Source organism: Catharus ustulatus, chromosome 2 (assembly GCF_009819885.2).
Source record: "Catharus ustulatus isolate bCatUst1 chromosome 2, bCatUst1.pri.v2, whole genome shotgun sequence".
NCBI lineage: Eukaryota > Metazoa > Chordata > Aves > Passeriformes > Turdidae > Catharus > Catharus ustulatus.
Window position 1 is genome coordinate 4,188,041 of NC_046222.1, and position 27,972 is coordinate 4,216,012.

Genomic DNA, 27,972 nt, shown 5'->3' on the forward strand with positions numbered 1-27,972 from the left:
TTTATTTATTCTGTTTCTCCCGGGGGTTCCCATTCCCGTGCTCGGGACACACGTACACGTTCTCTGCACAGGCACACACATGTCTGTATGTACAGCAAGGCACAATACTCACATCCACATGGACACTGCTGGGAGAACAAACAGGGCACACCCACTGATCACAGCCTGCCCCGCAACACAAGCTAGAGCAACCAGATTAAACTGGATTCAAAGGCAATAATGCTCCACAGCGTGGCTCAAAAAGGTGTGGAGGTCGTGTTTGCCAACGAGCCCGTGATAATTCAGGAGGGCGAGTGCTGCTGCTCTCAGCAAGTGTGACCCCAGTCCAGGTCACAGCATGGACATTTTGCTCCGTGTGGCCAACAGCCTCAGGCACTGCTGTCAGGAAACTGGTCAAGTGAGGGTCTGACATCCACCTTCCCCCAAACACTCTCCAGATTAAAATCGTAGTGACTGCTAGCCCATGACTTTCAGTAGCCCAGGAGTGAATGCACATCTAGTACAGTGCCTAAGCACTTTGGAGGGTCTGGCTGTCTGAGCTTGGCCAATTCAGCCTGGCAGCTCCACTGGAAACTCAGCCAGCTAGGACTTCTTCTTTGACCTGAACAAAATTAATTGGCTGTTTCCAGGAAGCTGGGATGCTTTCTATAATGAGTGGCTCTTGGTGGCCACACACCAGAGGTTTCAAAACAGACTGGATAGAGTCTGGAAGGGAGAAAGACTGATGGACAAGCAGTTCTTCTAAATCTGGACTGGAGCCCAGAGCCAGATAAGAGAACCTGCCCTATTGACCTACTCAGCACATCTTTCTTTGCATACAATCTGCTGGTTGTCATTTTCCACCGCACTAATAGCACCCCAAAGCTGAAGCACACAGGACCTACCAGCCTACCACAGGTGGCTGTTTCACAGATCAGCCCCACTCCAAAGGGATTTTATTTTTATATTTTGTATTTATATATCTTTATGATCAATGTTCCAGGAGTTTTCCCCTTGTTCAGGTTTCACATTGTCTGCCATACAGCACATATGGAGAAAATACACTGTTTAAAACCCAAAGTACTTTAAAAGAAGCTACCAAAAAGGCACCATACATATATGTATGTACATAACTGATGAACTTCATCTAAGACCAATGCAGGGGAGAAGAAAAAGACATTTTGGAGCAGGATGAAGAAGCAGAAGGACCGTGAGTGGTGGTGGCGGTTGGCTCCATGACAGCAAGTATCAGGTCTCAAGTATCAGGTCTCTCAGTCCCCAAATATCACCAAGGAATGCCAGCCAACACCTGAGTCTTGAACTCTGAAGAGATTGCAAACAGTCTCTTTTTCCAGCTGTCCCAAAATACGATGGTGCAAAGCAGAGAGGCAGCGAGTGGCCACTCAGCTCTGTGGTGAGTCTGGACCTCAGGGGATTTCTGCATTCTGCTCCTCTCCTGCCACTGAAGGTTTTCCAGTAGCTCCCACCTGGATTAGGTTAGATGGCTCCTATCCACAAGATAAATCTCCTCTGCCCTGATTGGGTATGTCCTTTTGAGAGGCGAAAATAAGTAAGGAAATAATGAAAAATAATCATGGGTCTAAGCAAAGACAGTGCTGGGAAGTCCTGGGGGTACTTTGGAGGTTTCTGTGTTGAGCTGCAGCCCGAGCACCAGAATCCTTCCTTCAGCTGCTCCTTGCCAAACCAAGGAAGCATTTGAAGAGGAGGTGGTTGAGGTGGGATGAGACACATCCTCAGGCATCTGGCTATGTTATCAGTGGTTACAGAATACACAAGAAGGTGTATGGAACAAGGGCTGCTTCAGCCAGCGGAAATCCTCTTTTATTTCAGTGGCAAAGGCCCATGTTTGCACACCTTCAGAGCTGATCATGAAACTGGTGTGCCCTGCATTTGTTGGCAAAGCTAACAAGCTAAACACATAGGGAATATATATATGTACACATGTATACATACAACGTGTGCACACATAAATATTCATATATAAGGAGTCATACTGATATAGTATATACGTGGTTACAGCTGGGGAAATGTGCTTTTTACTGCGAGTACTTTCAGATTGCTTTCAAAACAGCAATGCAGGAGGGTGCCTGGTGAGCACAGCCTCTCCATTATACTGAATCCAGAATCAGCTTTGCTTCTTTTCCATCCTGTCTGTAACACCACCCAGGAGGGCTGGTCATTTTGAGCACCCTGCCTCACAGTCTCTGCCACCCTAAGATCTGAGGCTTTTGACATGTGGGGAGCAGCAAAATTGTTGTTGTGTTCTGTCACAGTTGCCACTTTTGCTAACAGCAAAACCCTCAGGTGCCTTAGGAGCCACCATCACATCTTACCTGTGTGTCACAGCTCTGCTGTGCCCTGGTCCTGCGTGACTGGCACTGAAGGCTCACTGGCAGTCCCTAATCCCACTGCATCCTGCAGTGGTTCAGGTGCCAGTGCTGTTTCTTCAGTGTCTGATGTTCTCTGTGTGTCTGTGCTCTCACTGCTCTCCTTTGTTTCAGCTTCACCTTCCTCCTTCTCCTTGTCTCCCTTTCCTTGTTCACAAGCAGTGCTTTGTTGCTCTTCTCCCTGGGGACTGTCACAAATCTCATTGTTTCCAGAGGGAGGCTGAGGAGAGTTCTCCTCTCCTGGGGCATCATGACACACTTCCTCCTCCTTTGTATTCCCTGTGTTATTCTTGCAAGGAGTAATTTCCTCTGCCTGTTTTTCCCCTTTTTCCCCATCTTCTGATCTACTGGATCCTCTCCTTGATGGGGGCTTCTCATCAGACTCTGCCTGTTTCTTCTGCTCTTTGCTCCCTTTTTCCTCATCCTCTGATCTGCTGGATCCTGTCCTTGATGCTGGCTTCTCATCAGACCCTGACTTTTTCTTTCCCTCTTTGCTCCCTGTTTCCACCTCCTCTGTCTTGCCATTGGGTCCAAAGACCTCATCTTCCCTGGCACCATTTTCTGGAGAGGACAGGTTGACCCCTAAATCTTCCCCTTCTCCGTACTCGGACAGGGATCTTCGGAACCTCCGGGAAGGAGGTCTGCGCTTTATCGATCCTCGCGTCCGCACCTGCGAGGCAGGAAAAGTGCACAGTCAAGAGAGTGCCAATGGACAGCAGGAAAGCTCAACAGAGGTAAATGTCACTGCATGTACCAGCCTTCACCCCCTTCCTTCACACTCTGGGCCAGGAAGGCTGCAGGAGCCGCTGGCAGCCAGAGAGGAGACTCCACACAGCTACACTGAAAGGCTGTGTGGAACCTGGCGCACAGATCTTCTCTCTTGGGCACAAATACACCCCCTTACAGCAGGATTGAGGGCTCAGCCTCCTCTTCATCCCCAAGCAACAAGCAAGTCTTGTGGAATGGAGAAATCCTAGCAGGCATATCCTACCTTGTTGTAGAACTGCAGCTGAGTGCCTTCTGGGGGCTGATCAAAGCTGACTGGCGTCTCGCTGGGCTGGGACTGAGTCCCTGGGCTGGTGGGCGTTGAGGGAGGCGTGCTGAATGGAGAAACCAGGACTTTCATCCCAGGGCTTTTGGGAGACGCTCCCGGCAGCAGAGCAGCTGGAGCAAAAGCCAGATTGGCCTGCAATGAAAAACCCCCATCAGGGGCATGCGTGACAGCAGCATGTGCTACACACGACAGCCACACAGGGGAACCCCTGCCCTGTCACAGCTCTCAGCTGTCACAAGCCACAGACCTCCTAGCTGCGGGTTTCTCTTGGTGACACAGTCAACAAACAAGTCTGGGCAGAGAAGTCATGACTGGACATTTGTCTTTCCCTGGCAGCTGGAACTCAGGACATGTTCTTTTGTCATCCTGAGGCCTTTTGGGATTTTCCAGTGACCCAGCCAAGCCACCGGAGTCTGCAGTGGCTGAGCTGGCAGAAAATCTGAACATACAGCCAGCAATGGTTCAAGATTTAAACCCTCCCATGTGTGCCCAACTGGAGCTTGCATTTTCCAGTCTGATCTGCAGGTCTTGCAGAATGACTTGTGCAGTTGTGAGAAGCCCATGAAAAGAAGCAAGCTTGTGATTAACTGAGGCAAAACTCTTCCTGCTGGCCTCTCACTGAGAAACTCCCATGGCAGATGTCCTTGGGTGCATCAGGAGGGACAGTGCTATGAATAGGCTCAGGTTGTGTCAGGGTGGCCAGGAGGCTCTGGAGTGACATGTGCTGCCAGGACAGGCAGCTGGCAGGGCACTCTGTCTTCAGGCCATCGAGGGCTGAGCTGCCCTCAGCAGTACAGATCAGGCACCACAGAAACATGAAAAGGGCAGGAAGTTCTGGGTGTGTTTGTGTGTAGCTGTGGAAATCCAGGTGAGGGAAGAGCAGAGCTTCCAACACACACATGGGACAGCCAGAGCCTGGAGCACACGCCCCACTGCCAGGATTGTCACTGCCTGTGCTCGAGGCCAGCTCCCCAGTGCAGTGCAGGGGACTCAGTGTGAGTGGCACTGCTGTGAGGAAAGAGCTGGAGGAAGTCTCAGCCAGGGTTTCTCTCACTTTCTCTCAAGAGCTTCACTTAAACTGAGACTTCTGCTCACACAGTGTTGCTGCCATGCCCACGCCTGGCCATGTATTCCACGGATCCAAATGATCCTGATCCGTGCACTGACATGGGTACACCTGGGGATCACTGGACTGCTTCTGGTGCCCATGACCATTACCAGACCTGCTCTGTTTTCCTCTTTGTGTGCTGGGGCTGGTTCCTCCCCAGTGAGACCACTGCACTGTTTACCTGGCTGTCAGCCCTGGCTCCTGCATCCCCTTCCCCTGTGGCTGCTCTGCAAGGGAAGTAGCTGTGACCAATGCCAATCAGTTTAAATTTGCTGGGGAAGCCACGTGGGTTCTGCCAGGACCTACCTGCAGCTTTTCAATCATGGGTGAGCTTTTCACCTTGACCTTGGGAATGGGGCAAGCATTTGGCGACCGCTTCTGCAAAATAAAACAAAACAGGAAAATCTCGCAGTGTAGTAAGTGAAAAAGAGGAAAGACAATATGGCTCTCCTCCTACTCTGTCTCCACTAAGGTATCTAGCCTGTGGCACAGTTTCCCCTGCTATTATTTCAGGACCAGGCAGATTACAATTCTACCTCTTAAAGCCTTAATGTTGGCAAATACTGTGAACTTTCTGTAAAGGGAAAGACTTTCTGCCACCACTTGAGTAACCAAGTTAAAGGATATCCAATTAGTTTAAGCAGGAAGGGCCTAAATGGTAGGAAAGATAGAGCTATGAAAAGGCTGGAAGCAGCTTGAGAAAGACAGAGCATTGCTTTGAGAAGGGATACATTGCTTTTTTCAGAAAAGGAAGGAATCTAACACTTTAAAACTTAATGTTCCTTTGGCATGGAGGCAGCAAGAGCCTGTAGCTCACAGATAAGAAGGACAAAGAACTACCTGCTTGTTAAGGGCAGGTGACAACGTGAAATTTGGTGGATAGACCTCATACCCTGAAATACAGAAGGACAGAAGTGACCAAAGAGGGCCTGAGTGTAAAATTTCTTAAGTAGCAGCCAGTTTACTGGGACCTGCTTATTCAAGGGTCCTAAAGAAATACTCTGTGGGTACTGCCAATAAACCCTCTCTTCACTCTGGATTAATTATTCCCTTTTTCTGAAGATGGAAAAAATCTCATGAGCAGAACTATTACCCCATTATACTCAACAAACAGCATTGGGTGCTCCCTGTTCAAATCTAATAAATACCAATGGCTCCTGAACAGTGGTAACTGGATGGATCCATCAGTGTGCCCAGGGTGAAAACAAAAGCAGTAGAAATGGGCTGTGCATCCATGCTGCAGGAGCAGGGAACAGCATGGAGCTGACTCTGAGTCAGGGCAGGTTTGCTGCTGCATGACTGATGGCTTTGGCTGCACAGCCTGACCTCTCTGGCACCTCCAAACTCGCGTCTCGGAAGAGAACAGGTTGCAGAGAGGAAAGACCTTGTCCCCCTATTCAATTGATACTCACTTGCTCATCATTGTCACTTGTCTCACTTTTGTGGGAATACAAGGGAAGGGAGCAGGGTGGTTTCCTCCGAGTTGGCTTATGTGGTGGTACCTAAGAAAGAAAACAACCAACTCAGCAGCAGGGAAATCAGGTTTCTTAAAAAGGAAGTGAAATTCAAGCACCAAAGGGCATGCTGTGTGAGTGGCCTCCTTGGGAGGCAGGGCTCAGCCTGCCCAAATGAGTCATTCAAAGGCAGCAAAAGATGGTATTAGCACATGGGTGTGCTTGTGGCATCTACAGCCCAGTCCTAGTGTTGGAAGAGTCGTTTGTATCTTTTCCTTTGTGCAAAAGACACTCTTCCATGCTGTGAAGGGTGGAGAAGCCTTCCCAGAAACTTTGTCTGCAAAGCATCCTGCTGGAAACCCCTTCACACTGGAGAGGCTGTTACTGTTCTCTTTCCTGTCATTACCAGGATTTCCTTTCAATGAGTCTCAGCTGCCTACCTGGTTCATTATTTCCTACTTTATGTCTGATATATTTTCGGGGCAAAAAGAGGAATTCTGACTTTTTCAGAATTTCAGCCTCATTTGTTTCTCTTGAATGAAGGAAAACAATGCACAAGGGCACTCAGCTGCAATCTTAAATTTGACTAAGAAATAGATTCTCCAGAGGAGAAGGAACAAGGAAACTGAATGGCAGGGACACTGATTCCTTTTGAATGTTCCTTGGGCTCTCAGAACTATGAGAGAGCTCCCTAGGAAAGGAGGGATGCATAGCACTTAACTATTGCTCTGGTCTTGAAGCCAAGCTGTCTTGATTTTTATGCCAGGTTTGTAGTCTCCTGCCAAGCTGTTAACACACTTTTCATGTGTTAAAAAAAATAATCCAAAATAACTGGCTAATATTTGGAATCTTGGATAACATCCACAATAAAGTATTTAGATAATTTTGTGACCTTCTCACAGGCTGGCATGGGAAAAGTTGAATTATGGCATGTTTACCCTCTCTACAGTTGGCTGCCACTGAAATTCTGCAGGTGCTGCACCCAGCCATGGCACTGCTGCATCTCTAAGCAGCCCAGGGCAGCCCTGCCCTTATCCTTGTGTCATGTCAGGAAGCAGTAATGTGTCTTGTGGAAACCCCAGCATTCTGCAACCATAAAATGTTGCACTGTGCCACACTGGATGTGTCAGAGGTTGACAGGATTCCCCTATGCTGGCACAGACCAAGCAAGGGTTAAAGACCATCCCCTGGGCCATTAATCTGAAGCCAGTTTGAGAAAGCTGGTGGGGAAATGACAGATGGCTTGGAGAGAAAAGACAGGAAACTTTGTCCTCCTCTGTCTCTGGAGAAAATGAGTTTCTCTGCACTGTGAGGCCCCTCCACACTGCCTGGCTTGGGAGCAGCAGAGGTCTGCAGATAACACAAGAGAGGTCTGGGAACTTTCTGCCTTCTGAAGGGTGGGGGACTTAGTGCAATTAAATCCCATACCTTCAAAAGACAAATTACTGTAATGGGACAGATGGAGTGCTGTGCTGGCGACTGGAGGGGGAAAAAAGTGCTGGGGAAAAGATTGGCTATTCCCATCCTGGGAGTGCTAACCTCTGATAGATGATGGCATGTCAGCCCTGCAGGGCAGAGGTCACCACTGCATCCAGCCAAAGACAGGAGGGGTGACAGGGAGGATACCCTTAGGCCAGGCTGGGATCAGGAGCTGAGCGGCAGAAGGGAGCAGCTCAGTTTCAAAAGGTGCCAAAAAGAGCCACTAGCAAACATTTATACCTCTAAAAGAAAAAGGCTTAATGATACTGGAGGCTCTCTGAAAATATCAACCTCCTTTAATAAATAACCATGACTTTTCTTTCTTCCTAAGAGAGGTATTCTAGTGTTTTGCTTAGCTGGAGAAAGTCAGTGTGTGAGGCAATGCTTGGCATAGTGGGATTTCATTAAAATAAAGTTTCAGCCTGACAGAGATAGGCACAGAGTCTGAAATATGATTGGGAAGAGGCAGTGAAGGTGAGTAAAGAGGCAGCTTTCTCTCAAACCTACACAGAAGTAATAACCTGGAGAAAACCTCCTCTTGTGAGCGAGGCACTGATGACGTGCCACTGGCTGCTACACTGCATCAGCTGTGGTTTGTTTCTTTTCCCATCAATATTGGCTATTTCATTATTCACTGCTGCTGTCTGCCCACCAAAGCCAGCCCAAACAGGACATGCATGCACTGCTGTCTGCTGCTGTTGGGTAAATCTGTGCACCCTTCTAAACTCTGCAATGTCTTGGTTAGTGTCTGTCCCAAGACATGGCTCTACCAAAACACTCATCCACCAATCAGCAATGCACAGAAGACACAGCCACAACTTGCACTGCATGATGAATCCTTTGTGCAGATCCAAAATCAAGGTGCATTCATGCTCAGATCACTGATGTTCCAGCAGGAAGAGACAAGTGATTAACTTCCCACTTGATTTCCTGCTGCTGGCTGCAGAACACCTTACCTCTTTTCCAGGGATATTGGCTGCTTGTTCTTTGAACTTTCCTGCTAGCTGAGCCACTGAGGGTGATGCTGACTTGTCCACCTCTGAGTTGGTCTCTGCTGGCCTGTTCTGACAAACCAGGAACAAGAAGTTGTGAGTGAAGGTTGGGAAAAGCAATCCTGTGTATGTGGTACAAAGTTCAAGAGTAAGCAAGGACTTGAAGCAGAGTTTCTCACATCTGGCATTAATCAGCCAGCCTGAGAGCAAGAGGTTTTGGAAGACAGGATTTAGCAGCATTTCCAAATATCCCAGAAAATCACTAATTCATGCAGAGCCTTTCAGCTCCAGTTGAAGAGCCTGCACTCAGTACTTTTCAGTGGAAGCAAACCAGGTGTCTCAAGCCAAGTGTCTGCTCCTCTTATCCTTGCAGTGAGCAGATGGAGCAGGCAGTAATGCACATTCCCATACACCTCCTCAGCCCTCTCATCCCCCTGTTACTACCCTGGTCACCATCAGCCTTGCTTTTCCAGTGGTTCTGCTGTGAGAAGCCACCACCAGTCCTCACAGCAAGCCAACATCTGCTTGGAGATGTGTCCCTTGCTGATCTGCTTTTTTCTCAGTGAAATACTGAGTGGGGGGGAGGGAAGGAGGAAATACCATGGCTGAGAGAAGCTTTCCCTCCCCTGGGTCAACAGCAGGCTGAGAAGGCTTGTGCTGAAGTCTGGATGATGCAGCTCTTCCCACATCACAACACCCTGGTGTCATCCCACATTTACCTGGTTTTTTTTGCCATGTGTCTATTGAGAAGTGTGAGTAGAAAGCCTTGACATCAAAGCTGATGAAAGGAAACCTTTGTTCTTCATCTCTAGTATCTGACGCCGGGGAAACCAAACCAGAGGAACTGAGAATAACTAACCAACAATTGTTATTCCAACCAGGAGTAACAATCCTGATTTTGTTACAGGTGGAGAGCTCAGAACAAGAAACCAGGCCATGAGCCCTCAGTAAGGAACCTCACAGCTCCCTGTACCACCACCATGAACCCATTACCAGCACCACACCTCTTACCTCACAGCCTCAATGCCCCTTCTGCTTCTCAGTTTTTGTTTGCATTGTGGAAGAAGGCCTTTCCCTTTCTCAGAGAGCAGTAAATAAATGCTCCCAATAAATGTTATCTTCTTTTTCCCAGGCCCACAAGCCCCTGTAGGTGTCTGCCATTGCCTGTTAAATTTCCCATACACTTTGGAATAGCTTTCCTGAATCCAAGGAAGTCATATCAAGCTGTCTTGTCACAGTGACCTTCACGCACCTTCCCCTCATCTTCTCCCCTTTCATTGGAGTAATTACAGGCAGGGAAAGTGGCAGATAATGGAATGGAAGAAAGAGTGAGGTAAGATCAGCAGGGCAACCTGCTGCACATGAAAAATGATGGTTGGGCTAAGTGAGGAAGGACACCAGTAAAGACGCAGGTTGTCTCCCTGCTGTGAAGGAAGGGCAGGCTGGAAAGAGGAAGGAGCAAAGAATGAGAATTCCTGGAGAATGCAGCTTGGGCTGGGAGGCTTGGCTCATCATACCAGCTCCCAGGATACCTGGGCATGGCAGAATGGACACCTGAAGTAAGGACTCAGTTGAATAAGCAGCTGCAAGTGCTCAGTGTCTGTAGCACAAATGTTGCCTCCCTCGCAGTCCATTTTTCTCCGCGAGCCTCTTTCACAGTCCTTTCCCTTTACCCAGAAAAGACACTGAACTTCCTCTTGCCCTCTCCGACCTCTTGTTTTCGGGGTGAATTTTTCCTTTCTTTCTTTTTCTTTTCTTTTCAGTCTGAAAACACAGCTGCCTTTCTTTGATCAGAGCTGGGAGGCCAGCACGGTTCCATGGGTGTCTTGTGCTGGCGGCTCCTGCGGGCGCGGGGCGCAGGAAGCTCTGAACATGCCATTCTAAGATTAGCACCAGTAGCCCACGGGGCTGTGTCCTCCAGAAACTGCCAGCTGCAGACTCTCCCATTACGGAAAATAAAGAGCAGGAAAGGATCCTTACTCAGATCCCTTCTGGCACTTACGCTGCTATGCTGTATCCAGATTTTTTTACAACTTTTTTTTCCATTCCCAGGTGATGTGCCAGGCTCTGTGTCTTCTGGTCAAGAGAAGGCGTTGTATTTGGGTGTAAAAAGTTCCCTTCCTTGCACTGCAAGGAGAACATCATTCCCCTGACTTCCAGGAGCTGGGCTGGCAGTCTCCCTCTCTTCCTTCCCAACACTGTGAGGAAGGTGGGAAGTTTCATTTTACAACTTTCAACCCAGAGCGTGCACCAGTCCTCAGCCTCTTCCACACCTAAGACTAAGACATCTACTTCTCTCACCCCAGAGCTCACTGCTGGCTCTCTCCTGCCCCACAATATTAATGCAACCTTTCCCATTCCTGGTCACATTTCCCACCTTGGTGAAACAACCTACCATTACTTTTCTAAATGGTGATGAGAAGTAGCTCTGTTCCTTTTTTCCTTTTCTCTCTCTTTTTTTTTTTTTTTTTTTTTTTTTTTGCAATAACAGTGAAATTACTTAGACATTATTTTTGTGCTTTTTGCAGCCAACTGCTGATTCTTCTCCTTTTCAGAAGCCTGCATGGGCTAAAACCACTGAGCTAAGGTTAAAGGCTTAGTCCATCAGTAATTTGGTGACTGCTACTCTGAGGTCTTTTGCTGTTCCATAAAATTAAGTGTCTGAGCATTGTATATTCCGAAAAATGTCAGACAGAGCTGTAAACAGGAATTGAATGATACCATCAATGTAAGCATGGCACTGTGTACAAAAAAAAGGAAGTGCAACCACCAAGTTCTCTGTAAGGGGTTTTGTTTCAATTTTCCAAGTAAGTAAGTTTATAAAACTGAGTCAATTTGAAAATGGTTTTCAAAATGATGTTACTTCATCTGCTTTTAAAACTGAGCCTAGTCCCTGTTAGCAGCACTGGGGAAGAAAGTTCTGCCTTTATCTGTGTCTGAGGTACAAATGTGCCAATTTGAGCCCCCCAAACCTCTCCTTCCTTACGCATTGGAGTCCTTGCCTCTATAGTGAGAGCAGAACTGCCCACCAACCCCTGACTGCACATTGTGGGAAGGGAGGCCACTTTTGGCACAGATCTGCTCCTCTCACAGGCTGCCTGATCCACTGGATCCCCAGAGAAATGTCCATCATACAGCAGGTTTGACTGCTGAAAAGAGGAATGTTCTACTGGCTGTCATATACTGGAGCATTTTGGCCAAATATCAGCTGAATAACAGCAGAGATCTATACTTCCCTAACCTACTTCCCTCCCTTCCTCTCCTAGGAATCTTCTGGCTTGTCTGCTTCTGCAGGTAGGACATTTTGGCCTGGGTCACCTTTTATCTGAGAAGCAACACCTCCACAGCACCTTGCAAGGCTGGAGTATTCAGTGGCTTTGAAATCTGTGACACTTACACAAGTTTTGGTACTGGTCCTGTGCAATATCAGCCCAGTTCTCAAGCAGCTGCATCTAGACATGGTTTTGAGGCCAGTCCCTGATCTCCATGTCTCTCCCTTGTTTCACAAAAGCTTCACAGGAATGACCCCTGCAGCCTGTTCTCACACCAGCCCGTCATGCCAGATCCTGTGCTCACACAAGTGCTGCAAAGCTCCCCGTGAGGGATATTTTCATTTCTGCACACACAAACTACCTCAGCAACAGCAAATAAAGCAAAAATAATGACAAATATAATGTCTCAAAGGCAGACACAGCAAGCCATCCAAAGCTCAGGGCTAGTGTCTTGATTGCAGAAATATCAGAAATATCAGAAAGGGTGAAATTCAGCACCCAGTGCTGCACCATGGAAGGGAGCTGTCAGTGTGCTAGAGGAAAACAAGACAGTGTCAGTGTTTTTGGGGCACAGTTTCATGAAGCCTGGGTTTCAGACAGCTTATGTTTCCAGCCACTCATTCTCCCCTGACCTTTCCTTTCTCCCTTCCCCCCTCCCTGCACCCCTGTGAGTTTGTGGGGCTGTGCTGTAAACTGGATCACTGAAATGACCTGGGCTTAAAATACCCCCCTTAACTCTTTACACGGCTATTTTTAACCCAGATCATTTCAGCCTTGGAGGGCACAGCACGGCCCAACACGTGCTCACCCTGCCGTAGTGGAAAGGGATGGAGGGGTGGCAGGGGCAGCCCAAAGCACAGAGGGGAGGGCTTCCCTTTGGCTGCTCCAGCCAGAGCCTGAGGAAATTACATCCCTATGCATCCTCCTGTTCTGATAAGACAGAAAAATCATATTTTTGCAAGGCTGCTGGTAGAGGCTGGGCTGGTCAGTGGCACTGGTGTTTCACCCTGCAGTCTGTTACCCCCACCTGAGGTGCAGACAAGCCCAGGCCATGACCTGTGAGCCACCATAGGTAAGAAGTTGCCATGAAGCACCCACAAAACTTCCATAAATGCATTTTGAGCTTTCCCCAGCAGCCCTGCTTCAAATAACAGCAGCCACAAGTGTAAGCAGGTTCTCTACACCTGTAGGACCTGCTCAGCTAAGGAAGGGATTGGGATGCATCTGTGGGGAGGAGAGTCCTTAAGTCAAAAAAAATCATCATCACACTCTGCCTGGAGTGTGCAACTGGGAAACAGTGCTATGGTTTTGATGGAATAAAAGCATCAATCCCAACCAAGGTGATGGATTCCAGAACCTGTTGCAGACCCCTGCTTCCCTGCCTGGCTCAGCTCTCCAAAGGCAAAGCATTCTGCACAAAGCCTTCCCAGGACTGACCCTTCTCATTTTTCAGAGAGGGAGCTGCAGGATTTGAGGAGCCAGCCAGCCACAGACCTTGTCTGCATGGGGAAAGCTTATACCAAAGTGAGCTAAACTCTCTCAGCTTGCAGGGCAAAATACTGCCTTAATCTGATCGAGGTGCTGCTTTTCTGCCTAACTGAGCTCATTTTCAATCGGCTTGGCTGAGAGGAGCTGTTCTCAAGCTCTCAAGTACCTGATTCTGACACAGAAAGCAGCACTTTGGGAATGACCCCCTGCATCAGGGAATATGGCTCCTTCCAGGGTTCCCCAGGGGCAGTGAGGGGCTGCCTGTTCCCCAGAAAGGTTCCCCTGCAGAGCTGGGGTGTGATGAACTGGAGGTGTCCTGCAGATCTCAGGCCAAGCAATGGAGAAGTCATGAAGCACAGCTCCAATCTGGGGGGACGATTTCCTTCAGCAAGAGCCAATCTCTTCTCCCTGACCCATCTTTTACTCAGCTGGAGGCAAAAGGTCACTGAATAGTCACACAGGGCACCATCTAAGGTATGCTTCCTGTTTATCTGCAGAGGACATGAACTTATGCTCTGGAAAATGCACCACAAATGCATCTCAGTTATTTTGGCTCTTGCATTTTTTAAGTGCAGATAAGATTAGATGGGCAGCTCATAAACTCTTTAAATCAACTCAAAAAGTTCAAGAGTAGTTTTTATTTAGGATTGGACCCATGCTACTGAATGGAAAAACCTCTCTAATATGTAGTTTGTAGTTTCATTCAAAGTCCTCTCTCTGCATTTGACATTTAGATGGATCCCAGCTTGCACCCTGCTGCCAATATAACCTGAACTGATTTGTTTATCTGTGCCCATGTGAGTACATCAGCGGCATCAAGATCATACTGAAAGGGGAGCATTGTTTGGACTGGGAAGGGAGAGGCAAATAAGCAGGGTGTGTTAAACACAAACTCCCCCAAAAGAACAACCTGAAAGACGAGAGGGTGGGAAAACACCAGAATCACAGCATGAAGAATTAGGCAGCACAAAGCAGGAGATGCTGCTACCCACAAGCTGAGCCTCCCTGGTCTCCCTGTGACCCACAAAAGCACAAACACAGGCTGAACACAGATTGCCCAGGAAGTGGGTGGGCTCACACTGGCCTTGGCCCATGTTTCACATCCCTAGAAGGAAATCCCATGATGCTTGTTCCGACTGGAGCTCAGCACCACGCTGGGCCCCTGGCTCAAGAAGCAGCACATCCCAACATGTAAGCCCTGAATAAACAAAACTCTTCTTGCTACACTGACCCCTCTTCATCCCAGCAAAGCATCCTTCTTCTCATCTCTCCCTTTACGCCTCTTCACAAATCATTCTCACTGGAGACCTTCCAGCTCTCTGTTTCAGGAGGGATTTATGTGATTTATTTACTCACTTGGCGTCTTATCTGGCAAGGAAGCTGCTCCTTGTCTCATTGTAGTAAATTTTAATTATTGGCCGAAGCCCCAGCTGGAAGTGGCTGCAGCTGTGGCTCTGTGATTCCTCATATCCAGTCCTGTCCGTCATTGTGTCAGTGCAGCCTGTAGCACCTTGGGAAGCAGGGCCAAGGCTCCCACCTGCCTTTCCTGCCACTTACTGTACAACAGGGGTGATATTTCCTGTGCTGTGCTCCACCACAGCAAAAGCTACCCTGTGAGCCACCTCTGCACCTTCCTCTGGTAGGGCTAGGCTAGCCCTGAGAACTTTGTGAGCATTTAGAGCATTACTACAAGAGCATCTTCCAGGTCTTTCAAATGTATCTTAAATACTACAAAAAAAAAAATTCTACTTCTATGTTTCTGCAATATTTTCTTTAACTAGCCTTTACCAAATGCTGAATACCTCCATTTTGCAATCCCAATGAGTATTTTGTGAGCTTTGTGAGTGGCAGCATGCACAGAGTCCTCATCCTTTCCCCCCAAGCTGCCATCAGATGGAAAAATGAATAACTGATCTCACAGTACCATGGGCCCCTCACTGCTAGGATGCAGGAGTGAAACACAACAGAAAGCTGAGCAAAGAAAGTAAGATTTCCACTTAAAAGATAAAAGAAGAATTCCTGGGCTGACATCTGGCCATAAAATCTGGTTATGAAAGAGGGTAAGGGTTTGTTGAGGAGTATAATGATGACCCCAGCACGCTCTGCAGAATCCTTGGCTGTTGTTTGCCAGGACTGGCATTTTGAAGTTTATGCAAACAGGTTTCCAGTTTGACTTGCAACAAAAGGAGTTAGTGTCTCATATGAGAGTGTACACAACTGTGCAGAACCACTGCATGTCCAAGATAAAGATTCATCTACATTGTGAAGCCTTAGCCAGTGCAGAGGAAGCCTCCACATCTGGTTGATGTCACAGGCAACAGATTCATTCTTGCAGCTTTGGGGAAAGCAATCTGTGCATTATATTGTGAATGCTGGAGCTCTAGATTTCTGAATCCTCTGATTAGGTTTGGGACCAGTCTGAGCTCCTGGCCCGCAAGATGGATTTTAGACTCCTCTGACCCCCCCACATCTCTTCTGAACATATCTCTACATAGCTGTAGATTGTGGTTTCCTTGAGACAAGGGAGTGAGTGCTCATTAATTGAGAAATGTCAAGAAAGTAAAGGAATATTAGACATGGAAGTTTTGGAGGCAGTCAGGAGGAGGTAAGGAGTTCTGCTTGCACGTGCTGCCTTCAAGGCAGTCAGTGTTGCTAAAACCCAGAGATCCCAGCAGCTCTCCTCAGTTCCCTGTGAAAACAGGGCCTCTCACAGCAGCCCTAACAAAGATTCAACTAGAACTCCTAAAAGGCAAGTGCAGGAAAACACATCAGGTCTCCTCTTGAACTGTTCCTTTTTGAAATATTTTCAGTGGAGAGCAGGTTTCTTGCCTGAGGGTAGATCACTGCTGGCCTTTCTCTTAGAGTCTGTTGAATAAGTTAGCCACAAGAACAACTCAGAAGTATGGCATTCCTTCTCAGAGTGGCACCAGGTCAACACTTATCCCACCACAGATAAATGAATATAGGATGAATGTGTGCCTGACCTCAAATGCAAGGCCATTGCACTGCTATAATGAGGGTGATAACGGGGAAGGAGCTCTGACTATAACCCAGGGCAGAATAGTATGAGGAATGTGGACTACAAGGGATTGTTTGTTTTTAAGAGAAAGGGCAGAAAAAATCCCACTTTACATAAAATATGCAAAAATATGTAACACTCCCCTGAGCTTGGAAAGAGTTTGCTTTAGGGCAACATTTTTCTCAAGACTTGCAGTGATCTGGTCTTGATTTTCTCATTCTGAGAGTTCCCTTGTGAAGTGCTGCCATCTTGGCACTGGGGGTCAAGCACTGCCCAAAGGGTAACGTGAGGATATTCCAGCTCAGCAGCTTTCATCCAGAAGACTGGAAGAAAATCTCTCAAATGCCTCGCTTGAAAACTACAGAGGGTTGGATCTGCCAAACTTAAAGGTTTACCAAAGCAAATTTGGGAGTTGGGTAGAGGCTGATAAGTAGACAAAAACTAGTAAAGGGAGAAATGTTTCTCAAAGGAAGAAGCACAGTGTTGTAGTTGTCTACTACACTGTAAATAAATGGTTTGTGTACTCCCAGCCTTGGGGAATTTTGATGTGGTGAATAAACTACCTACATTCTGTTTCAGAAAATAAAATGAGATAAGCATTATTTTAAGCAAGCTGTTCTTTCCTTTGTGCCCTGGTACACAGCTCTCAGGAGTACCTGGCTTGTGCTTGCTCTGTCTGGTGAGAGTAGCAATAGCAGCAAGAGTGACTGTGAAAGGCACAAGTGAGATCTTGAGTCTCCCTTTTGGTAATGAGAATATTTGGCAACTGCCTGATGCCTACATGTTCCCAACACTTAAATTCTTTGCCATGTGTTGGCATGGCTTCAACAAGCAGGTTGGCAAGTGCTTGCCCTAAACCCTGGATTAAAACCCATCCCCTCCTGGGCAGACTAAAGAGTTTGAAGCCCACTCTCCCAGAGAACAGAGCAGGATTCCTGAGCAGGTGTCTTATTGCATCTGGCAAAGGCTGCCAAGAGTGGTTTGATCTAGCAACACCATTACCAAAAGAGGCAGCAAACTGCAGCACCTGGTCCCTACCGGGCAGGGTGCCTGTGCAGGGCCAGCATGTGTGAAACCTCAGCCTGTACCCTACAGAGACACAGGCAGCTCTTGGCTCTGCTCTGCCCTGAGCAGGAAAAGGCATCTGGCTGTTCAGCCACGACTCTCTGTGCAGATGATGGCAAACCAGTCAAAATCAATCACTTAAATAAATTATTTTGTGTGTGTTCATAGTGGTTTGGGAATCTGTGACTGAGGTACCACAGAAACCTCCAACAGAACATGGGTTGAACATATTTCCTTTTCTGCAATAAGTGCTTTTTGGTTTTTGAGATGTCTGATCCTGTTTGCTTGTGTTTGCCATGCTCAGAATATTCTAATGGGGAAAGGAGTGCTGGGAAGAGATGAGGATGTGAACTGGAGGAACCTACAGGGTCAGGCAGTGGCTGTAAGATGTGCATTGCAGCCTTTCCATTCTGCATTAGTCCTGTAGTTGATCTACAACATGATAACTCCCCTCAACTACTCAAAAATCCAGGAAAGAATTTTAGTCCAACAACTAAAATGAGATCTGGTCCCAAAAGTCAGAATGCTCAAGAGGAAAGACCAAAAGGTACTCAAGAAAGGACAAGGCGACTCCTATTGCAGGGAAAAGACAGGAAGGTGAAATAAAAGGTTGTGAAGTACCAGTGAGACCTGAGGGGGAGAGGCTCTGGGACATACAGTAAAAAGAGATCCTGTTCATCAGGATTATTTGGTTTATAAGATACATAACAACATTTGCCCGCAGACAAGGGAAAAACAGGAGGGATAAATGGAGAGGCAAAAATCTACATTGCCAGCCAGGCCAGCTGCCTACAGACAAGGTGACCAGAGGTGTCCAAGAGAGCAGAGAAGACATAAAAGCTTCATGAAGGACTCTAATCAATTCAAGGAGAAACAGCTTCCACCTTTCCTGTCAAAGGGCTCTGGGTCTGCAATTGCCTCGTGACAAGCCCAGCACAGCCGCTCGCAGACAGGCCGAGCAGCCAGCATGGAAATAATTTCAGGCAGCAGGAAAAGGATCCTGGATAAAGCTGATATGTTGGCTGGATGCAGTCATACACAGCCACACAAGTGGAAAAAGAGGGGAAAGTAGAGAGGTTGTGCCCACAAAGGCTGCATGTCAGCCTTTCCGTGGAGAGGCTCCATGCAAGGGGGGATCTGCCACCTGAAGAAGCACAGCTTCAGAAATGCACCCAAAATGGGTTTTAAGCCCAGACACACCACACAGGGTTCTCCCTTTCAACTCTTTTTTGTTGTCTCTGTTCAGAGGCTGAGGTATTTAAGGTGATACAGAGTCAAGAAATGAAAAAGAAGCAGAGAATGATTGAAAAGCTGGTAGTTTACTGTGTGGCTACTGCAGGTGGAAATGTCTTGCAAACCATCTAACTACAGCTCTGCCACTGCAAACTGGAGCTCAGCCAGTAACCTCAAGCACTGAGACACAAAACCCAAGCAGTTTAACACGGATCTCTACAACTCCTAGGTCTGACTACACTAGGAGACTAGACTAATATGCCTCTTGCCTTTATGAAGTCCTGGAAACTCAGTGTCTTGCTACTTCCCTTGAGTTAATATACTTGTTTTAAAAACACTGGCTCTATTTATCTGGAATAAACAGTTTCAAAAAATTTAGGTTGTTTTTCTGCCTTTTCTTTTTTTTTTTTGCTCATTTGGCCTTAAAAGAAGAGTGTTGATGTGGCAGAACTCTTCCCCTGCTCCAACTGAACACCAGGGACACATCTGAAGCAACTGTCCATCAAGTTCACCATATCTCTAAGTCTTTTGGGGGAAATAGTTTGTGCTGCCTAAATGGGAGTGCTATCAGTAAGCCAGAACCTTGTAGCAGATACACTGAGCATTCCTATTATTTGAGGTTATGAAAATTCAGATTGGGGTGCTGAAAATAAAGTCCCTTACTCTGGAATGCCCTGTCAAATACAGCCCTCAGCTCCTCGCTTAAAAAAGCCACAATGAAGGAGGCCAGTGGGAATGCATCAAGAGGAAATGGCCTCAAGCTGCCCCAGGAGAGGTTTAGATAGGATATTAGGAAAAAATTCTTCACTGAAAGAGTTGTTCAAGCACTGGAACAGGTTCCCAGGGAAGTGATGGAGCCACCATCCCAAAGGACATGTATATGGTAGCACTTAGGGGTATGTTTTACCTGGGTTAATGGTTGGATGTGATGATCTTACATGTCTTTTCCAATCTGTTCTGTGATTAACTTGGCAGCAGGACTTCAGTGTCATCTGAGAGCTAATGCACCACTTTCTTAAATAATTGAAGATCTCCACTCTCCTTCAAGCAGCACTACTTTTCATTTCTCCAAAATTAAATTAGCTGAACACCTACACAGTTTCCAGCTTAGTTCAGGAAGACATCTGGATTTTCTGGTATGTCAGGCAGGATATGGCTATAAAGTCCTGTCATGAACTCCTCTCCATCTGATGGGAGCCCTCTAGCAATAAATACTGTTTGAAAGCTTGGTGTTACAACCAGACATGAGCTACAGCAGATATCTAAATTGCAGATAATATGCTTGGAAGGTTGGGGGGGAAATGGGTTATTTCTCAGAAATCACCCATTGAATAAATAAGTTGATGAGGTTGTGTTGTTTTAAGAATCCACAGACACTCCCAATGTGGAATTGCTCCGTCAGAGCCAAGGGCTGATTTGTACCCTGGCAGGGTGATGCTGATGTCCTGATCTACAGCTGACACCAGCTGTTAGCAAGATGTTGGTCTGGCTGGCCTGGAAAGCATTGCTTCCCGTGTGTCTTCAGCAGCTTGGCCAGGAAGGCTCTGGGATGTGTCCTTCAGACTTCCAAAGGCTCCGTGGCTGGAGGGGTGGGGTGGCAGCTCTGATGAAGAGCAGTGGTGGCCACTGTAAGATGTAGCTGCTTTCCTGGTGAGCTGCCTCCACCAGCTGCTTGTTCAGAGCTCTGCTCCTGGCCAGGGCTTCCCTCCGAATCCTTCTCAGCTTCCCAGTGTTTCCCTTCCAGACATCTGTTTTGCTTAATGGTCTGGGAACTGTACACAGCTTGTCAAATTCCCCCAAATTAATTGGTGCCTCTCTGTGTGCACTTCCAGGCCTTTTTCTGGGGAGCTCTTGCTGCTCTAGAAGGGTAAGGGGTGAGCTGATGGAGGAACAACCAGCAAAACCTCCCAGGCTGCCCACAGGAGACAGAAAATGGGCAGGCAGTCTGTGGAGGAAGTGCTCTGATCTCACGTGAGCAAGAATTCTAGACTAAGATACAGAGTGGAGAGATGGCCAGGAAGACTGGACTTGCATGTGCATTACTTAAGAGGGGAAAGAAATGCATAAACCATGTTTATCATCTTGTGCCTTGAAATAAATCATTATTTTATGCCATCTCAGCCATGGTGTGCCTTTAAGTGACTAGTTGCAGCTTCAGACACGATGGGAGGCTGCACCCTGCTCTCACCTGCAGACACTTGGGGAGCTGCTCTGAAAGAAATGGGCTGAGCAAATGGAACAGCCCCTGTAGCAGAAAAGATCTCAACCCAATGGATCTTCTCCCTTGGTTGCCTCACAGGGGTCAGGAAAAAAGCCCCACTTTTAGCAGTGTCTGAAAATAAAAGATGAATTTCAACACGAAGAGGCTCAGACTGAAAATGCTTCGGGTGGGATGAGGAAAGGATTGCTCTTGGTCTAATGAGTGGTTAAAGAGGATGAACCTTCAGCAAGTGCATGTACAAAAAGCATAAATTATCTAATCTGAAGCTATTCAGAGGGTTAAATTAGAAACTGAAGTCATTGAACTGTCAAAGAAGGTGCACGGAGAATGCAAGATGCAGGGACAGTTCAAAATACTTCTGATAAATGCTCTAAGTAGACTGTGGTACCTCCCCATTTAAACTCAGTTAGAGACAGCCTAGTTGGAGCAGCACAGGGATTCAAACTCCTCTTAATTTATCAGGCTGGGAACAGAAAATCAGAAGGGTAAATGAGCCTACACAGAGCTTCCAACTGGAGCGGCTTCCAGGACTCATCAGTTAGGACTGTGCTATCTTTGTAACACATTGCTATGAAATTAGGTCTACACTGGATACAGCCAGGTCAGAGAAGGAGATTTGTGTTTATCTAAGCCAGGAATTTAGTCTAAAAAGGTACACAGATATGGAGTGGAGGAAAGTGATAGCAAGCAGTCTGCTGGCAGGCAGCTTGAGGTGTGAATGCTGAGCTGTACCCACTGAGATTCTTGTTAGTTGGACCCCAGAGGGCTCAGTGGCCCCAGTGGCACTGAGGAGCTGGGTCTGCAAAGCTGCTTTCCCACCCTCTGGCTTCACCCAGAGTCTCCAGCCTGTGAGACTCCTGAAAATTGGGCCAAACAGTGGGAAAATGTACCCAGGCAGCTGTAATGTGCTGTTATGTTTGAAAATGCCTGAGTTTTCAGCCCAGTCTGGATCAGCCATAATGGTGCATAAGAAATTTAGTCTTTTCCACAGGTAAACAGCTCCTCTATAGACCCTAAGGAAAATGCACACAAGCTGCTCCAGAGCTGCAGCTTGGCCTATGACATAGATTATTTCTCAGAGATCTGAAGAAGATAATGATCTCTGCTTCTGAGTAAAACTGCTCATAGAATTCTCCCAAAACGCTCTGACAGAGGAGCTCAGTGTTTGTAAGAGCTCTGAAACACTCTACCCCTACTTCAGTGCTCTATTTCTTATACCTGCTGGCTGATTAGAACTCGTTTGTGTTCTTTCTCTGGCAAGAAGAGGAACTAAAGTTCCTTCAACCTCAGGCACAGTTTCCCCAGTTCAAGCTGGGCCACAGGAACCAGGTGTCCAGGAAGTGTGGGCTCAGTGCCTGCACAACACTTGCTCACTAAGTGAATCAGCACTAGGGAGCTCTGGCCAGCAAGTCCCTGAACTCACAGGTGTTAAGGAGAAAAATTAAATTCCACTTTTGATCTCTGGAATCGCTGGAATGATCCAGTGATTTTTGAGAACATTAGTTGGCTATGTCAGGACAATGTATTACATGAGACTGAAGTCCTGATGTGAGTGGAAAAGGAAACTCTGCATTGAGCTGGGAGATGAAAGACACACTGCTAAGATGGTTTCTTTCTTGTTGGAGACACCAGTGTACTCAGCAATCCATTCCTTTTCTTCCACTCTTCACAGGCACCTGCTGCCTCTGCAAGGAGAGCCCCTCTGCCTCTAACTGGGAATGAACACCTTCAAACTGGGAATGGAAACCCTGGGTTCTCACAGAGGGACAGTGTCAACAGCTCCACGCACCTTGCAAAGACTAAATGGGAAACCAAATTAGACTGTGCACATTTCACAAGCTAAACATGCCCTCACAGCAAGGCCCAAGGGGTGAAATTCCTGGGAAGCCTGGCACACCAGCTCAAGTGTGTGTCTGTGAAAACAGGGCACAATAAGCAGAAAGGTATTTCAAGATGACTGACTTGAGTAAGCCATGATTGCTGTTGCAGTATGCAGTTCTAAAGGATAAAGAAACCCATTCTAAAAACAGGAAGAAAGAATAAAAATCAAATTGGTTTTGTGTTTCACACAGGCAATAAAGTAACCATTCCCAGGCTCTTGCAGATGTGATGCCAATTTACTTCAACCTGAGTTTCCCAAAGGCAGAAGTTTGCTGGGCTTGAACAATGCACTGCAGCAGGAAGGAATCATAAACACTTAAAACTAGAGCCCACACATGGAAGAACTGCAGAAACAGCATGGTGCTGCCCCTCTGGTGGCCCTATCAGTACCACTAACCTGAGTACAACTGAACATTGCTTCTTATCTTTCTAATGCCCAGTCCAGTCTATTTTTGAATCATTCATAGGAAACACATTTCTACTACATTTGGTTTCCACTACGCTACTCCAAAACATGCCAGACCTCGCTGTTAGAAATCTTTCCTGCTATTTGGTGAGATATAAATCTTTCCTTTAATTGAATCCCACTATTCCCAGGCATACTGCTTTTCCCATTCACTAACAAATTCTGTTTCCTCTGTGCTAACAGTTTTATGTCCTCAGTTTCCCTGCAAAGCCACACTGACTTGTTCAAACTCCAATCTGCTGAGGCAGAATTCCCTCTCCTTTGCATTTTTGTGCCTTTCTGTGCACAAGAAGTTACTGGTCTGCATCCTTTAGATATCCAGGCTTTCCAAACCACACACATTAATTCTCTGTGCATTTGAGAAGCCTGGGATGAACAGGGGCTTTGTTGAAGCTGGCAGTGTAAATCAATATCCTTTGCAGATTATCCAGTCATCCACACTGACCAAAACCCTGTGTGCATCTTGTTAGAAAGGGTAAACAGGTGTATTTGCATATGCAAAAAAAAAAAAAAAAAAACAACAAAAAAAACCAAAAAAAAAACCAGCTTACAATTTTGCTACCTGTTCTGTAGGGTTTGAGCCCTTTTAAAATCTGATGAGGAATAATGAAGAAAAAGTCATGCATGTAAATCTGCTTGTCAGTCTGACAAGTGAGGTGTGGGTCTTTGTCTGCAGAAGACTTCCAGAAACAGCTTCAGCAAGTGATGTGCTGTGCTTGAATCTGACAAGAACTTGGTCTTTTCTGTCTTTCCAAAAAGTGAAAACTCCATTTGGCACTAATGGGGCAGATAAGGCTTATCCTTCCCATTACCAGGACCCAGATACTGGTGGTAAGATAGAAAGACAGGACTCAGATTTGATGCAAAAGCACGCCTGGCATGAGCTTGCATAGCATTGTGACCTGGATGAAGTGTGACTGAAATCCACGCCTAGGTGAGACTCTCTAGGAAGGAAATGCCCTGTGCCTCTGTCACAACCAGAGTGAAGCAACTCTGCAGTGAGTGTGTAACAACAGCTCCTCCTTACACAACAGCTCTGCTGTCCCTAGACCTGCTGTCCTGTAAACTGCTAAAGGCAGATCCCGGTCTGCAAAGCACCAAGACAAGGTCCTCCAAACAGGTTTCCTTGCTGCTGGGCTCAGCTGCCAGCTCAGATCCCAAATCCAGGTTGTAGAGTTGTTGTTTTAGGAAAATGAGCATCCACCTCTCTAAAACACCTCTGTTAACAGACCAAAGAGGAAACAGAATGGAAAACCAACCCCAGTTTGTGTGGGCTGGTTCATTTCCATGATAAAAGGCAGCAAGTTTCCAAGCAGCATCTATTGATAAAGCAGTGCTGATGTTTTTCCCCCTGTTCTTCAGATAAGCAGCTCCTGGGAATGTATGAGAAGGTATGCATGACATGCTGCTCAGCTGCAAAGCATCCTGCCAATTAGAATGTGGAGCACAGGACAGAAGGCGTTTCCAAAACGCTGTCACCATGGCTTGAGACACTCAGACAACCTAACTGGGGAGTGAGGAGAGGTTCAGAAGAATTCTTCCTCTCTGGTGACACAGGAAAAGCAGAAAAATAAATAAATAATTTATATTTATTCTGGGGTCTCTGCTAGGGGTTTGGTTTTCTGTCCTTTGGGAGGGAGGCCTCTCCCTCTGCTGAGTCAGTGCACCAACAGCAGAAATGGAGATCCAGCAGGAGTAGTGGCAGAAAAGAGACATGGTGTCACAAAATTAAATGACCTCTGTTGGCAGGCACAAAGCAGAGGGGAGCCTTCCCCAAATACACCTGCTTGCTGCAGCTCTGCAGCTTAGGGAACCCACCACACCATAGGGAGCCACTCAAGGGAAATTCAGCCTTGGATTGTTTCCCTTTGCTGTGCAAGTAAAGTTCAAGTGTCTCCATGCTCCCAAGCCCCTACAGAGAGGCTGGGAAGAGGAATGCCATGACTGCTGTGGAATATGGGCTACAGAAAGCCACAAGCACTTTCAGTGGATGCCTTAACTCACAACATCTGCAGCAAGGTTTGGGAACCCACAAGCCATGGGAATTAGACAGCTTGGGCCAAATCTGAAGATGTAAACTAACAAACCAACACAAAAATTTCTGATACTTCTTGTACCATAAGTGCAAAGAATGTTTTGGGGCTGCTTGTCTTTACAAGTGGCTTAGCTTTCCCCAGTGCAGTTTTACACATTTTTAATATGAATTCATGTTAACAATCCATTATATAAACTTACAATTTCTTCTCATCTGCCATAACACTGGAAAGAAAACTGATTCTCAAAACTATTTTGCATCAAGAAGATGGGCCAAAAAAAACCCCAAACAACAAAACAAAACAAAACCCTGAAGATCAACAGACTCACAAAATTATGTGAACTGCAAGGGCAGCGTTTTTCTGCCTTTTTCTCCCTCTTTAGGATCTTAAATAGTTTCAGTTGCTGCTAGCAGCAAATCTACACTAACCCCTCTAAGAAAGAGATCCCAACTATCTTGCTTCTGTGGGTTTCTCAAAACTAGGGTCTTCCTGCCAGAGATGTGATGGAAATCAGCTGGCTAGGTCAGCCCTGTGCCCTTTTCCTCCTAATGCTGGTAATCCTCATGTGTCCCAGTAGAGCAAAGAGCTTGCCACTTATGCCAGCAGGAAAGCATGGAGCAGCTCTGCCTGCCACTGACGAAGCAAACAGGGAAATGACAGAAATCCTGCTGCACAGGATCCTTAAATCTGATTTTAAAGCAGAAAGACTGTGGTGAGCTTCTGTGTCCTGCCTGTGAAAAGCCCTCAGGAAGAAACAGAGCAGAGAATCAGCTGGTGGGAAATCAAATTCTTGCTCTTGGCTCTGTTTTGGTCTAATATCTTCTTACCTTTGGGACATTAAACACCTTAATGGAGGCTTGGGACAGACCAAGCACACTGCTTAAAAATATATTGGAAATTGAGATGGTTTAGAAATAAGAATGGATTCAGCAATCTACAGATGACCAAAAAAAAAACCCCCATGTAACACAGGGAGAAGGTGGCCACAGAGGTAAAGGGACAGAATCCAGAGCAGGGAGCTCTCAGGTCAGATACTTCAGAGAAGCTTCCTGGCCACCAGACCTTCCGTATGTGTCACACGTCTCCAAAAAGGAAGTGGCAGGTGTGCTCCTTGCTACTCAACACAGAACAGAAAATGCTCTGAGGGAGAGTGTCCTCAACGCGCCAAAATACTTGTTTCAGCCCTGAATTATAACAAATTAGGAGCTCAATTCCTCCTCCCCTCTGAAACATCACAGGATAGGACAATGAAAAAGAACAAAACAAGACAACAGTGAGTGAACTAGGCTCTGTCAAACCTGAAAACTCTTGTAAAGCCAAACATTTGTCATGTCATGTCGGGTTTCACCACTGCTTGATCCTTCTCCACCCCAAAATCTACTTAGACAATTCGGTTGAGGACATTTTTTGTAACAAACACACCTGAACAGGCCAAATTTTTAACTCTTGCCTGTGGGGCAGGTCAGCACAGATAACAAGGATGGTGATGTTAGCACCTGGGTGTTACCACAGCTGAGTTATGCACTGGATATCTTCAAAGAAAAATTGAAGTGGTGCTTGAAGCACACTGTTCCCTGGCTCTGTTGCATGTCCCCTGGTGCAGGGGCTGCATCCACGCAGAAAAAGGCTTATCTGGGAGATAATATAAAGTGTTTAGTAAGGTCTCTGTTTAGCAGAGAGAAATACCAAATGTCCTCTTTCATAATTTGAGGTTTTGCCAATGTTGTAATCACCTTTCTATTTCCTGTGCCCCTCCTAAAAATAAATACTCTTTTTCCCTTGCCACTTAAAAAAACTGAAAAGCTCACAAATCCAGCCTGACATGACCAAAGCAAGCACCACCATTCCTGTTTCGAATGAATGGGACAGGAGGCAGAGGGAGGTGAGCTTGCCTTGCCCAGGAGGGTGTTACACAGGAGAAGGGTTGAGCACAGACACCAGGGAAGCCAGACCCCTGTCCACCACCCTGAGACAAGAGATCCAACTCTCCTGAAGCACAGGGCACGTGGAGGAAAAGCGACAGAAAACCTTCTGGGGCTGTGCTACTCATCTATCTCGCTCAAGCACAGTTCCTCGGGTTCTTTCCCCTGACCCAAAGTGTTGTGTTGGTGAGGAGAATGAGAGCTCCCAATGCACGTGGGACAGGGGCTGCACACAGTGGAGGGCGAGAATCACAGCTGCGGCTGCGGGGCTGGGAAGGAACCCACCCCAAGGAGCCTGACCGCCCTGGAAGGCTTGTTCTCTTATGTCCCCGTTTTCAAAACTTCCTTTCAAAACGATACCTTTTCAAATGTAACACTCCAATCACACCTCGGAGCCTAAGAAGTAAGCGGCAGCTCTTCCTCATTCCCCTTTCACAGAGGTAATTTCTTCCCAAACCATCCCCCTGCTTTCCAAATCTGGACTAAAACCTCTAAAACAGTCTGAGGTGCACGACAGAAGCTGGGGTGGGAGGAAAGAGACCTTTATCCGAACCCCAGCAAAGAGATATTTTGAAGCTGCCTTCAGGGAGAAATTGCTTTGCAAGGTGGAGCTAAAGCAGATCCGCGGAGCCAGTCACAAGCTAGTGGAAATAAAAAAGTTTTCTTTACCTCCATGTCCTGCAAGAGAGAGGTGTCCTGGGGCAATCTTTTCTTCCCCACCCCTTTTCCCTGTTGTCAGTGGGAAGAGCGGAGCCGAGCCGTGGAAGGGGCAGAGATCGCGGTGCTGCTCAGCCCGAGCGGACGGAGCCCGGCCAGCGGCCCCGCTCTGCGGACGAGGAAGGAGGGCGGGTGGGTGGGTGAGAGGAAGGGAGGGAGGGAGGGGAGAGGAGGGGGA

General features: G+C 47.0%; 1 protein-coding gene across 3 annotated transcripts; it reads right to left on the reverse strand.

Moving 5' to 3' along the window:
* RCSD1 (RCSD domain containing 1) lies at positions 1–27,896 on the reverse strand. 3 transcript variants are annotated; one of them, XM_033053530.1, is made up of 7 exons: positions 27,747–27,896; positions 8,439–8,546; positions 5,962–6,051; positions 4,856–4,927; positions 3,379–3,573; positions 2,334–3,057; positions 1–1,529 (listed from the first exon to the last, which is right to left on the reverse strand). In XM_033053530.1, the coding sequence occupies exons 1-6, from the start codon at positions 27,750–27,752 to the stop codon at positions 2,341–2,343; spliced, it is 1,188 nt and encodes a 395-aa protein (XP_032909421.1). In that variant the 5' UTR covers positions 27,753–27,896; the 3' UTR covers positions 1–1,529; positions 2,334–2,340. The 3 variants fall into 3 exon arrangements, with proteins under 3 accessions (XP_032909421.1, XP_032909420.1, XP_032909422.1); XM_033053529.1 differs by having other exon boundaries at positions 1–3,057; XM_033053531.1 differs by lacking the exon at positions 5,962–6,051 and having other exon boundaries at positions 1–3,057.
* Between the last annotated feature and the right edge of the window lie 76 nt (positions 27,897–27,972).

Excerpts from the sequence above, each read along its gene's own strand:
- RCSD1 (XM_033053530.1), bottom strand. Across the intron at positions 4,928-5,961 it reads CAAGTGACAATGATGAGCAA|AAGCGGTCGCCAAATGCTTG; the intron begins GTGAGTATCAAT and ends TTTATTTTGCAG. Across the intron at positions 3,574-4,855 it reads CCATGATTGAAAAGCTGCAG|GCCAATCTGGCTTTTGCTCC; the intron begins GTAGGTCCTGGC and ends TTTTCATTGCAG.